Raw genomic sequence first — 14,865 nt, forward strand, 5'->3', positions numbered from 1 at the left:
TAAAGCTTCAGTAAGGAACTTGACCCACAAGCATAGGTATAAAATTCACATTGACGTGGAGAGAAATTACAACAAAATCTTCCTTTCTCTCAGGACTCTGTATACGAAGCACAACCAGAGACAAACTAGCTGATTCCACATCAACAGCTTAAATCAGATCTACATTATATTGCAAAGGAAAAGCAGGTTATTAGCCTAATTGATACTAGGCTAGCGTTCAGGGTTCACCGTATATAATCGTTCTCCCACACCTTCATATGATCATCACTCAGCCAGCAGCTCAGCAAAACTTGTAATAATTTTACATTCTAATTTAGAAACTATTGTGTCCAAGGCTTTACCGCTGTAGTGAGAGGAATACCCGAGTGGTAGCAATGGAGTATCAACTGAGAGGATATTTTTCTTTAATTCTAATTACAATATACCTTTACACATGGAATAGTGGCTCTATTGCCACTATTGAAAGTGCTGGATATTAGTTTAGGAGTAAGGGGGAACCACAGGGAGGAACGACTGCTTTGAAGTCAGGAGACCTGGAAGTATGAGTTTCCTAAGCAGCATGGAATGTGCACTCCCAAATTCCAGAGAGTTCCAAAGTGATTAGGAAATCTAAATTTGGGCATCATTAAAACAAACAGAGTTTAGAGAAGTGAAAACAGAAGCTGGTTTCAGATAGTGATACCTGTGCAATAATCTTGGAAAGAAGAACAGCTAAAGCACTATGACAAAAAATGACCCAAATGGAGACACAAGAGATTGCAGATGCTGTAATCTATGCTATAGCAAAAAAAACAACCAAACTGATCGCAGAACTCAGCGGTTCAGGTAGCATCTGTGGAGACAGAGGGATGGTCAATGTTTTGAGTTGAGACCATCATCAGGGTCTCCACAGGAAACGTCAACCATCCCTCTGTCTCCAGAAACGAGCCAGACCCACTGACCCAACTCATATCTCATATCCAATGCGTTTATTTTCCTTTCATAACAAGGAGTTTATTTTCACAAATTAATTTTGATGCCGAATGTGTTTGTTCAGCTGGAAGAAAAATCTAATTGAGTATGTATCACAAATATTAAGAACAATCCTCAAGTATGCAATATGTGCATGCTGCAATCAAGGGCTGCAGCAGAAGACAAACACAAGAAGCACAAGGAAAAAGAGTGTTTGTTAATTAGAACAGGTTTTACCTATGATCTTTGTGGGTAAGCAGCTGGCAGTCTCGGCAGGTTAGTGTGTCGCACGTCTCACAAAACAGTTTCAGGGTCTCCTGTCTGTGAATGGAGCAGAAGATTGGTCGCTCACAGTTTGTCCTCCCATCTACCAGATGAATGAAAACAAGAGACAATCAGAACATGGAGAAAAAAAAATTCTATCCCACGTGTACAAAACATTAAGAGGAATAGATAGAGTGGACAGCCAGCGCCTCTTTCCCATGGCACCAATGCTCAATACAAGAGGGCATGGCTTTAAAGTAATGGGTGGGAAGTTCAAGGGAGATATCAGTGGAAGGTTTTTTACCCAGATAGTGTTTGGGGCATGGAATGCGCTGCCTGGGGTGGTGGAGGAGGCAGGTACATTGGTCAGATTCAAGAGATTGCTAAATAAGCATATGGAGGAATTTAAAATAGAGGGATATGTGGGAGGACGGGGTTAGTCTTAGGCGAGGTTTAAAGGTCGGCACAACATGGTGGGCCAAAGGGCCTGTATTACGCTATACTGTTCTATGTTCTATTACTAGAAGTGTAGAACTTCAGGAATAAAAGCAAGCTTTTTCCTTTCCCCACCAAATTAAGATTTAAAAATCATAAATTCTTCATTCATGGTTCTTTCTGCAAATGGGCAGTTAATAAAAACAGAAAATGCTGGAAATGGTTAGGCAGCATTGGAGGAGAGTGCCATTGAGTTAACTCTTTCAGGGTGACGAACTTTCATCTAATCTTTCAAATTTTCTACAGTTTTATCAATATCTCAAAAAAATGCCAATTCCCATTTGCCTTTCTAATTATTTGCTGTATCTGTGTGGTATCTTTGTTTTTCATGTGGGAGGACACCCAGATCCCTCTGTACCACATCAGGGAAGTTTACAGTCTCCAGATTGATTCGTGGAACAAGGAAGCTACCCGGAGGAGAGATTAAGAAAGATAACCTCACTGGACTTTAGAGATTGAGATGATGTCATCAATGTATGCATGATCCTGAGAAGCATTGGTAAGAGAAACATCAAGACTTGCTTCCTTTGGTGGGAATGTCTAGAACAAAGGACCATAGCCTCAGGATAAGGGGTCAGCCACCAAGGAATACGAGAATGATTTTTTAACCCTCAATGTCTCTTTCGATTCCTCCCAGTTTCTACAAATCAAAAGCATAGCCATGGGCACTCACATGGGCCCCAGCTACAACTCTCTTTTTGTTGGCTGAGTGGAACAATTCTTGTCCCAAACCTACTCTGGCACTATTCCTCAACTTTCTCCGTTACATCAACGACTGCTTCAGTGCTGCTTCCTTCACCCATGTGGAACTCCTCAGTTTTATCACCTTTGCTACTAACGTCCAGCCCGTTCTCATTTCCTTAAACCACTTCTGACACCTCTCCCCCTTTTCGGGATCTCTCCATCTCCATTGCAGGAGATAAACTATCCACTGATATCTACTATAAACTAACTGACTCCCACAGCTACCTCGATTACAGCTCCTCCCACCCTGTCTTCTGTAAGGATACTATCCCGTTCTCTCAGTTTCTCCGTCTCTGCCACAACTGTTCTCAAGATGAGGCTTTCCATTCCAGTACTTCTAAGTTGCCCTTTTTCAGGAAACATGGCTTCACCTCTACCACAGTTGAGAGAGCTCTCATCTGCAGATCCTCCATTCCCAAACATCTGCTCTCACCTCCCCACCACCCACCCCCCCCCCCCCACCCCCAACGACAAAACAGCAATAGAGTTTCCCTGGTCCTTACCTTTTACCCCACTGGCTTCACATCCAGCATATCATCCTTTGCCATTTCCACCAGCTGCAAAGATCCCAACACTGGTCATATCTACCCCTTCATCCCACTTTCTGCTTTCTACGACCACCCTGACTCGCTGCTCATCCCTCCCCGTCCCCTGGCGCTCTCTTCTGCAACCATACAGGTACGACACTTGTCCCTACGCCACTATCCAAGGCCCTAAACAGCCCTTCCAGGTGAGGCAGAGATTCACGTGCACCTCCTCCAACCTTATCTATTGCATTCGGTGCTCCTGAAGTAGTCTCCTCTACATCAGTGGGACCAAGCATGAACAAGATAACTGTTTTGTGCTCCTACATTCTGTCCACAACAGCCATCTTGAGCTTCTAGTTGCTTGTCATTTCAAATAACTCCCCATTGCCACACTGACCTGTCTGCCCTCCATCTTGTTCATTCAAACGGGAAGAACATCTCATATTCGACTTTGGTAGCCCACAACCTAATGGCATGAACATTGAATTTTCCAATTTCAGGAATCACACACCTTGGGTGTTCCTTTCCAACTCCTACAGGTCCACCAAGGTTCTTTGTCCCTTTGTTCATCTTTCCTGTTCCCCTCTCTCTCTGTTATCTTCCTTCCTTCCCTCCCTCCCCCCAAACTTGGTTCTATCTTCCCATCATCTCTCCCTTATCTGGTTCCATTTATCACTTTCCAGCCTACCTTCCCCCTCCCCTCCCTCCTACCTGGCTCCATCTGCCCACTGCCCCACACCTCATCTGATTTCACCTATCACCTACCAGCCACCCCACCCCTCCCCCTTTAACCTATCAGGATATATTCCAAATATTGAACAGGTAAAAACATAAGTGGAAAGTGATTGGTGTACATGTAAAAATGACATGCATTGGACAGGAAATAAATTTTTACGAATAAATGGCCGGATTACAGGTTGTGCTTCAGGTATACAAAGTCTTGTTAAAACACAGAAATTTTGGAGAATATATTGGGGGAAGTGAAATGTACATTTACCACAATGATACGAGAACCTACAGTACAACACAGGAACAGGCCCTTCAGCCCACCATTTCTGTGCCAATCATGATGGCAATCTAAACTAATCCCATCTGCCTGCACGTGGGCTCTATCCTTCTATTCCCTGCCTGTCACGAGTCTCTCTCAATGCCTCTAAATGTTGCTATTGTATCTGCTTCCACCACCTCCCCTGGCAGCGTGTTCCAGTTACCTATTACTCTCTGTGTAAAAATACTTGCCTCACAAATCTCCTTTACGCTTTCCTCCTCTCACCAGAAAGCTATGCCCTCTAGTATTTGATACTTCCACTCTGAGGAAAAAGTCCCTTAACATCTACCCAGGGAACTACACGCCAGTCAGCCTGACATCAGTAGTGGGGAAGGTACTGGAGGGAATTCTGAGGGACAAGATCTACCAGCATTTGGATCAAGAAAGTCTGATTAGGAGGAGTCTGCATGGCTTTGTGCATGGAAAGTCATGCTCGACGAACCTTTCAGATTTTTTTTTGAAGAGGTAACCTAAAAAGTAGATAAGGGTAGGGTAATGGATGTTGTCGATTTGGACTTTAGCAAAGCCTTTGACAAGGTTCCACATAGTAGGCCGCTCTGGAAGGTTGGGTCCGATAGATTCCAGGGAGAGCTAGTTAGGTGGATTCAAGATTGGCTCGGAGGTAGGAAACAGAGGGTGGTGGTGGTTGAAGGTTGTTTCTCGGAATGGAGGCCGGTGACTAGTAGTGTGCTGCAGGCGTCGGTGTTGGGACCCTTGTTATCTGTTATTTATATAAATTATTTGGATGCTAATCCACAAGGCTTGATCAGTAAGTTTGCAGATGACACGAAATTAGGCGCTGTCGATAGTGAAGAAGGTTATCGAAGATTACAGGGGGATCTTGATCAGTCAGGAAGTGGGCCGAGGGGTGCCAAATGGATTTCAACGCAGATAAGCGTGAAGTGATGCGTTTTGGAAAGGCAAAGCAGCAGAGAACTTATACTATGAATGGTACGGCACTATGGGGTGTAATGGGACCCAGGAGTACAAAGAAACATAGAAAACATACAGCACAATTCAGGCCCTTCGACCCACAAAGTTGTGCCGAACATGTCCCTACCTTACAGACACATAGCCCTCTATTTTTCTCAGCTCCATGTACCTATCCAAAAGTCTCTTAAAAGACCCGATCGTATCCTCCTCCACCACCGTTGCCGGCAGCCCATTCCACGCACTCACCACTCTCTGAGTAAAAAAAAACTTACCCCTGACGTCTCCCCTATACCTACTCCCCAGCACCTTAAACCCCTGTCCTGCTGTGGCAACCATTTCAGCCCTAAGAAAAAGCCTCTGATTATCTACCGGATCAATGCCTCTCATCATTTTCTCTACCTCTATCAGGTCCCCCTCTCATCCTCCGCCGCTCCAAGGAGAAAAGGCCAAGTTCCCTCAACCTGCTTTCATAAGGCATGCTCCGCAATCCAGGCAGCATCCTTGTAAATCTCCTCTGCGCCCTTTCTATGGCCTCCACATCCTTCCTGTAGTGAGGCAACCAGAACTGAGCACAGTATTCCAAGTGGGGTCTGACCAGGGTCGTATATAGCTGCAGCATTACCTCTCAGCTCCTAAATTCAATTCCACAGTTGATGAAGGACAATACACCATATGCCTTCTTAACCACAGAGTCAACCTGTGCAGCTGCTTTGAGCGTCCTATGGACTCGGATCCTCCACACTGCCTAGAGTCCTACCATTAGTACTATACTCTGCCATCATATTTGACCTACCAAAATGAACCACTTCACACTTATCTGGGTTGAATTCCATCTGCCACTTCTCAGCCCAGCTTTGCATCCTATCTATGTCCCGCTGTAACCTCCAACAGCCCTCCACACTATCTACAACACCTCCAACCTTTGTGTCATCCGCAAACTTACTAACCCATCCATCCACTTCCTCATCCAGGTCGTTTATAAAAATGACAAAGAGTAAGGGTCCCAGAACAGATCCCTGAGGTACACCACTGGTCACCGATCTCCGTGCAGAATACGACCCTTCAACAACCATTCTTTGCCTTCTGTGGGCCAGCCAGTTCCGGATCCACAATGCAACGTCCCCAATGTACAAGTGCATAGTTTGTTCAAAGTGGCGTCACAGGTAGACAGGGTGGTGAAAAAGGCATTTAACACACTGGCCTTCATCCGTCAGGGCATTGAGTATAGGAATTGGGACATTAGGAATTGCAGTTGTATAAGTCATTGGTGAGGGTGCACTTGGAGAACAGTTTTGGTCAACGTTATGGGAAAGATGTATTTAAACTGGAAAGAGTGCAGAAAAGATTTACGAAGATGTTGCCAGGACTACAGGGCCTGAGTTATAGGGAGAGGTTGGCCAGGCTAGGTCTTTATTCCTCGTAACGTAGGAAAATGAGGGGCAACGTTACAGAAATGCTTAAAATTATGAGAGGCATAGATAAGGTGGATGGTAACAGTCTTTTCCCCAGGGTAGGGAAATCCAAAACTAGGGGGTAGAGATTTAGGGTGAGAAGGGAAAGATTTTAACAGGGACCTGAGGGGCAACTTTTTCCACACAGAGGGTGGTGAGTATATGGAACGAGCTGCCAGAGGAAGTGGTTGAGGCAGGTACAATAGTATCATTTAAGCAGCACTTGGATAGGTATGCGGAGGGACAGGCTTGGAGGGATATGGGCCAAACACAGGAAATTGGGACTAGCTGGGTGGGCACCGTAGTCAGCATGGATTCGTTGGGCTGAAGGACCTGTATCTGTGACTCGACCCTATCTATGCCTCAAGAGATACCTCAAGGCACCACCTCTTGAAGATATCCTCGACGGTGGGAAGGGTTCATAGAATCATAGAACAGTATAGCACAATACAGGCCCTTCGGCCCACAATGTTATGCTGACCTTTAAACCTCACCTAAGACTATCTAACCCCTTCCTCCCACATATCCTTCTATTTTAAATTCCTCCATATGCTTATCTAGCAATCTCTTGAATTTGGCCAATGTACCTGCCTCCACCACCACCCCAGGCAGCGCATTCCATGCCCCAACCACTCTCTAGGTAAAAAAACCTCCCTCTGATATCTCCCTTGAACTTCCCACCCATTACTTTAAAGCCGTGCCCGTGTTGGAGCTGGCTGAGTCTACAACCCTCTGCAGTCTCTCATGATCCTGTGCATTGGAGCCTCCATACCAGACGGTGATGCAATCAGTCAGAATGCTCTCCACCGTACATCTATAGGTAAGAGTTTTTGGTGACATACCAAATCTCCTCAAACTCCTAATGAAGTAGAACCGCTAGCGTGCCTTCTTCATGACTGCATCAATGTGTTGGGCCCAGGACAGATCCTCGGAGATGTTGACACCCAGAACTTAATGCTCCTCACCCTTTTCAACGCTGACCCCGCAGTGAGGACAGGTACACATGCTCCTGTCTACATCAACTGTGCTGAGGGAAAAGGGTTGAGTGCTTCAAGTTCCCAGGAGTGAACATTACCAATAGCCTGTCTCGGTCCAACCATGTAGATGCCACGGCCAAGAAAGCTCACCAACGCCTCTACTTCCTCAGGAGGCTGAAGAAATTGGCATGTCCCCTTTGACACTCACCAATTTTTAATCAATGCACCACAGAAAGCATCCTCTCTGGATGCATTATGGCTTGGTATGGCAACTGCTCCGCCCACGACTGCAAGAAAATGCAGAGAGTTGTGGACACAGCTCAGCACATCACGGAAACCAGCCTCCCCTCCACGGACTGTCTGTACTTCTTGCTGCTTCAGTAAAAGCCGTCAGCATAATTAAAGACCCCACCCCTAGACATCCTCTCTTCTCCCCTCTCCCATCAGGCAGAAGATACAAAAGCCTGAAAGCATGTACCACCAGGCTCAAGGATAGTTTCTATCCTGCTGTTAAAAAGAGTATTGAACGGTCCTCTAGTACGATAAGATGAACCCTTGACCTTACAATCTACCCCTTATGACCTTGCACCTTATTGTCTACCTGCACTGCACTTTCTCTGTAGCTGTTACACTTTATTCTGCATTCTGTATTGTTTTACCTTGTACTACCTCAATGCACTGTGTAATGAATTAATCTGTATGAAAGGTACCTCGGTACAAGTGACAATAATGAACCAATTCCAACTTCCTGAAGTCCACAATCAATTCTTTGGTCTTGCTGACATTGAGTGCGAGGTTGTTGTTATGACACCACTCAACCAGCGGATCTAATCTCACTCCTGTACGGCTCCTCATTACCATCTGAGGTTTTACTAACAACAGTGGTGTCACCTGTGAATTTATAAATGGCATTTGAGCTGTGCTGAGACACACATTAATGAGTGTCAAGAGAGTAGGAGCAGTGGGCTAAGCACGCATCCTCGAGGTGTGCCTGTGTTGAATGTCATCACTGATCCACACTGACTGTGGTCTTCCAATAAGGAAATCAAAGATCCGATTTCAGAGGGAGAAACAGAGGCCCAGGTTTAGAAGCTTGGTGATCAATACGGAGGGGATGACAGTATTGAACGCCAAGCTGGAATTGATAAACAGCAGCCTGACGTATGTTTTGCTGTTGTCTAGGTGCTCCAAAGGCGAGTGAAGAGCCAGTGAGATTGCGTCTGCTGTAGACCTGTTGTGGCGGTAGGCAAATTGCAGCGGGTCCAGGTCCTCGCTCAGGCAGGAGTTAATTCCAGCCATAACCAACCTCTCAAATTACTTCATCACAGTAGATGTGAGTGCTACCAGTTGACAGTCCTTGAGGCAGCTCACCCTGCTCTTCTTGGGCACCGGTATGATTGCTGCCCTTTTGAAGCAGATGGGAACCTCAGGCCACAGCAGTAAGAGGCTGAAGATGTCCTTGAACACTCATCCAGTTGGTCGGCACAGATTTTCAGTCCCCAGCCAGGTACACCATCAGGGCCTCATGCCTCGCGAGGGTTCACCCTCTTGAAGGACATTCTGACATCAGCCTCTGAGACAGAGATCACAGGGTTGCCGGATGCTGTTGGGATTCGCACAGGTGTAGTGTTATTCGCCCTTTCAAAGTGTATGTAATATATATTGAGCTCATCAAGGAGTGAAGCATCACAGCAATTTATACTGTTAGGTTTCGCTCATAGGAAATAATGGCATGCAAACCCTGCCACACCTGTCGTGCATCCGATTGTGTCTCTAATTTCACACGGAATTGCCTTTTCACTCTCATGATGACATTCCATAGGTTGTACCTGGACTTCTTGTAGGATTGTGGATTGCTGGTCTTGAACGCCACAGATCTGGCCCTCACCAGACTGCAAATCTTCTGGTTTCATGCAGGGATTCTGGTTTGGGAAACTCATTATGTTCTTGAAGGCACACACTCATCCACGCAGGTCTTGATGAAGTCTGTGACGGCCATGGCATATTCATTCAGATCCGTAGATGAATTCCTGAATATGGTCCCGTCCACTGAATCAAAGCAGTCCTGTAAACGCTCCTCCTCCTCCCTTGACCATGACACACCTATTGGTGCCAAGGCGGCATCCATCATTAAGGACCCTCACCATCTGGGACATGCCCTCTTCTCTTTACTACCTTCGGGAAGGAGGTACAAGAGCCTGAAGACCCGTGCTCAACAATTCAGGAGCAGCTTCTTTCCCTCTGCCATCAGATTTCTGAATGGTGCATGAACACTGCCTTGTTGTTCCTTTTTTTTGCACCATTTATTTTGTTATTTATAGTTTATATTATGTCTTTGCACTGTACTGCTGCTGCAAAACAACAGATTTCACATCATATAAGACAGTGATAATACAGCTGATTCTGATTCATAATTTTATATGTTTCTGACTGGTTGCCCTTCAGCCTCTGACACTCAGAGAAGACAATCAGTTTGTCCAACCTCTCCTTCTAGCTAATACCGTTCAATCCAGGCAACATCTTGGTGAACCTCTTCTGCACCCTCTCCAAATCCTTCCTATACTGCGGCGACCAGAACTGCATACAATACTCCAAATATGCCTTAATCAAAGTTTTATACGGCTGCAACATGATTTGCTAATTTTTATACTCAGTGTCCCGACTGATGAAGACAAGCATGCATATGCCTTCTTTACCACCTTATCTACTTGTGTTGCCACTTTCAGCGATCTATGGACTTGTAGCTAGAATACAAGGTTCAATTAGGAGATGAATGCTCTGAAAATTAGAAGCTAAGTGGTGGTTTAACTGAAGGCTTTAGGAGACTACGAGAAACTACTAAGGTGGATGGAGAGAAACTACTTTTGCTAATTGGGGAATCTAGGCCAAAGGACCAGGGTCCACAGTTAGAGTTAGACATTTAGAACTGATGTTTGGAAGCACTGCTGCAGGCAAAATGTGGTGGAAGTTTGGAGCTTTCTTCCAGAATAGGCAATTGGTATCAGGTCAATTTAAACCCTTAAAACTTTTTTTTAAACACTTTATTTATACAGCAGGGTAACAGGCCCTTCTGGCCCAACGAGCCTGCGCTGCCCAATTACACCCATGTTAACCTACTAACCCATACGTCTTTGGAATGTGGGAGGCAACCTGAGCACCTGGAGGAAACCCACGCAGTCACGGGAGAACATACAAACTCCTTACAGACAGCAGCGGGAATTGAACTCTGATCACCGGCGCTGTAAAAGTGTTATGCTGACTGCTACAATACCGTGCTGCCCCAATTGTTAACTTTAAATACGAATTACTGATTTGCATTAACTACCATCCCCACCACAGTATACACATCCTAATTTCTAAAAGACTGTTTTCCTTTGGGCAGCAGACAATGTTAACCAACTGTGAGAAAGCAAGAAATCACCACAACAAGCAATTTCAATAATATGCTTGTTAGCCAACTGTGGTAGAAACCTGATGGCTTCCGAAATACCAATATGAAAACCCAAGTACCAGATAGTTACAATATCGAAAGACAAATGAAGCCGATAAGAGACACAAGGTGCACGGGTTTAACCCAAAACGTTGACAATTCCTCATCCCCTCCTCCCCCCAAAGATTTTTAAATCTTTGCTGACCACAAGTAAGGTGCCAGGACAGCAATCTTTATTCAAGAAAAGCAGGGAGAGGCCAGGTCATCACAAGCCTGAGAAGTTATTGGGCAAAAATCTGAGAAAGAAGATTACACTTAGAAAGGCAGGGATTAATTAAAGATATAATGGTTTTGTTAGGGGAAGGATCCTGTCTCATCTTGACGAGAGCAACACAGTTGATGTAGTTACATTAACTTCAGTCAGGCCTTTGACAAGGTCCCACATGGAAGACAAGTCCGTAACATAGAGTCCACAGAATCTAAGGCAAGTTGGTAAACTGGATTCAAAATTGACTTGGTAATGGAAGGCAGAGGATGATGGTGGAAGTTTGCTTTCCTGATTAGAAGCCTGTGACCAGTTGTGTACCGCAGGTATTGGTGCTGCAACCCTTACTGTTTGTCATATACGTTAATGATTTGAATATGAATGTTGGAAGTATGATCAGTAGTTCACAGATGGCACGGAAATTGGTGCTGTCGACAATGAGGAGTTTAGTTACAAACTACAGTATGATATTGAACTAAGCAATGTCAGATGGAATTTAATCCTGATAGGTGTGAGGTGATACACTTTGAGAGGACTAACAAGGGTGGGACCCATACAATGAATGGTAGAGCCCAAGGGACTACTGAGAAAGAGTGACTTAGGTGTACAGATCCAAGGATTCCTGAAGGTCGCAGCACGTGTAGATAAGGTGGTGAAGAAAGCATATGGGCAAAGAATATCAGAGCAGGGAGCTTACAGCACAATGGTTTAGGCTACAGCTGCAGTACTGTGTACAGTTCTGATCGCCACACTCTTGGAAGGATGTGACAGCACTGGAGAGGGTGCAGAGGAGATTCACCCAGATGTTGCCGAGGATGTAATGTTTCAGTTATGGAGAGAGTTTGGAAATGCTGAGTTTGTTTTCCTTGGAGTGGAGGCAGCTGAGGGAGGACATGATAGAGGTATACACAATTATGAGGGGCATAGATAGAGTAGATAGGAAATGTTTCCCCATAACAGAGATATATAAAAGTAGAGGACTTGGGTTTAGGGTAAGGGGTAAGAATTTGTAGAGGATCAAAGGAAGAACTTTTACCCACAGGGTGACTGCATTTTGGAATGCACTGCCTGAGTGAGTGACGGTGGAAGGTACTCTCACGACATTTAAGGATCGAGATGAGCACCTGAATGTCCGAGACATAGAGGGCTACACACTACATGCTGGTAAATGGGATTCATATATATTGGTATTCGATGGACAGCATGGGCATGAAGGGACTGTTTCTGTGCTCTATCACTCCTTGAGCTTCCAGGAGACACTTTGATCATCTTTCATTAATTTCTTTTTCTTTATTGTGCATTATCCAGGATCCAAAGAGGAAGATGTTTGAAAAATGCCTTTCATGGTTTCAGAACACCGCCTAAATACTTTATAGGTAATGACATACGTTTTGATCTGTTTCACTGTAGGGAGAAACAGCCAATTGTGCACATCAATATACTACAACCAATGCAGTATTGACCAGATAAATTAGCTTCCTGTTTTGGATGAGAACTAACACTGATTAAAATTTGTGCTCTTTTTGAAAAATGCCACAAGATCTTTTACATTCACCAAAAGGCAAATTAGACCTCACCTTAATGTCTCACCATAAAGATACTTCCTCTGTAACTGCAGCACCTTCTCAGTGCTGTACTGGAATGCCAGCCCAGAAACATCTCGAGTTTCTCAAGGTAGATTTATTCTGGTGTTTTTTTGGGGGGGTGGGTTGGGGAAGAGAGGCATAGCACATCTCCAAATAATAACAAAGGTTGCCTGCTGAGGAATGTTATACACTGAACCTTGACATGTGATTGTATTTAGCAAACATCTAATGATCTCGCTGGAATAGTAACATTTTGATTGAGTGAAGATAATAACCTACATCAAACCCTTGTGTCTTGGCCTTATAGCATGAAGTTCCACTGAGTTACACAGACACAGAGCAATGTTATGATTCAGAAGTGATTCACTCGGGAAAAAGCTTCAGCTGTCTGAAGGTACTTGCATGGGTACTTTACCTGACCTGCATGAACTAACTGAAAAAAAACAAAAAATACCAAACCTACTAAACTTATTTCTTCCCTACTTTGACTTGATCCTGTCCCCCCAGTCCAGCCCCTTCCCACTTACATCCAGACAGTCCTGATGCCCTCTGCCATTTTGACAATTTCCAATTCCCTGGTCCCAACCAGCTCACCTTCACCATGGATGTTCTATCCCACATCAGGAAGTAGCCCTCCGTTTCTTCCTCAGATGGAGGTCCAGCAGACCAATTTGCAAATGTTTGTATAAAACAAGAATTTCTACGATAAGCTTAACCAAGTGCCTTGCTGGACAGTTAAGAATGGCCACAGAGTATTTCACCTTTAACCAAATCTAGCTGCATCGGGACATTGTCATTACTGGAGAGAAAATTCTATTTAAAAAAGCCACCAATTTTAGAGATATGCCTTCCCTCCAGGTTTTGCAAACCTTTCATGCCTGTTGTCAGCGTGTATGAACACATATTGTCTTTAACATTTACTACCAACAGTAATGTTTACTAAAGCATTCCAATAAATAACCTTCATTACAACACTGTAAAGCCTTTTGTGCTTCATTATATAACACTACACAACATACAGGAAAAGATAGAAGCAAGACATCCACCTTCCCAACAGCTCACGTATTAACTGAGAAACAGAACTATTCTTGTAAACATGCTGGAAGCAATCACTGCATCTAGAAAACTTTGTGCTCCGTTGCATCTTATCCAACTCTTGACGAGGGTACATGAAACTGACTCCATCTTTCATCAAAGCAATGCTCCCTGCTTCAGATTACTACAAGATGCTCTTTGCTACAAAGTGGATGGATTAGAATAGATTTGTTGTGGAGATATGCATGTTGAACCAGTTCACATTCCATGTTAAGAGCAGAAAATGGCAACTTATGATTGGAATTGGTTTATTATTGTTACATGTACCGATGTGTAGTGAAAAACTTGTCTTGCATACCATTCATAAGATCAATCCATTACATGGTGTATCGAGGGAGTACAAGGTAAAACAATAACAGAATGCAGAATAAAGTGTAACAGCTACAGAGAAATTGCAGTGCAGGTAGACAATAAGGTGCAAGGTCATAACAAGGTAGATTGTGAGGTCAAGAGTCCATCTTATGTCAGTTGTGGCTTGGTTGATTGTGCTCTCATTGTTGAGACTGAAAGTTGAGTGTTCATATCCAATCCAGAGGGCAAAAAATGGAGTGTCTTCCCTGGTAGGAACTTAAGGATGAGCAAGATCTGATCTGATCAAGGGCTCAACTTATTAAGGTCCATGAGCATGAACAATGGGAATATTAACCCTGCAAGAGTGAGAACTCTCACTTTATCACATCAAAGGCTGGTTTATTTAGGTCACATGGACATGCACAAAAACACACGAAGTATTAAAAGATTCTACCTGTAAGCCCTGGATTCTTCTTGCTCATAGTGTGGTCCTTTGTGAATTTCACCCTCTGGTGAGCCTCTACACAGGCATCACAGAGCCACTCAGCACACTCAACACAGAAGCTGGAGGATACAGCATTGTCTTCACAGCTGGTACATACCTGAAGGATAATGGTACAAAAGTAATCAGTACATGGGTCAACACCACAGGAAAGCTCCTTAAACTCACCACCTCCTCCTCCACACCAGGAATGCATTTGCTGCTGCAACAACTTTTGGATTTGTTGCAGAATTTGGAAGACCCAATACTCAGCTTGCTTACACTGTAAAGTGCACATATAGGAGCTGGAATCATCTTGCAGGTAGT

At 44.3% G+C, this 14,865-nt stretch overlaps 1 protein-coding gene across 4 annotated transcripts in view; it reads right to left on the minus strand.

The window, feature by feature from the left end:
* The window catches only part of LOC127585451 (transcription intermediary factor 1-beta-like), a 120,179-nt gene that overhangs the window by 43,286 nt on the left and 62,028 nt on the right, over positions 1-14,865 (minus strand). For all 4 annotated transcript variants that reach the window (XM_052042901.1, XM_052042902.1, XM_052042903.1 and 1 more), the window contains exons 3-4: positions 14,512-14,659; positions 1,189-1,318 (exon numbers count right to left, since the gene is read on the minus strand). In XM_052042901.1, coding sequence (XP_051898861.1) covers positions 1,189-1,318; positions 14,512-14,659 — 278 coding nt within the window. The remainder of the gene's footprint in view (positions 1-1,188; positions 1,319-14,511; positions 14,660-14,865) is intronic.

Source organism: Pristis pectinata, chromosome 33 (assembly GCF_009764475.1).
Source record: "Pristis pectinata isolate sPriPec2 chromosome 33, sPriPec2.1.pri, whole genome shotgun sequence".
Lineage (NCBI taxonomy): Eukaryota > Metazoa > Chordata > Chondrichthyes > Rhinopristiformes > Pristidae > Pristis > Pristis pectinata.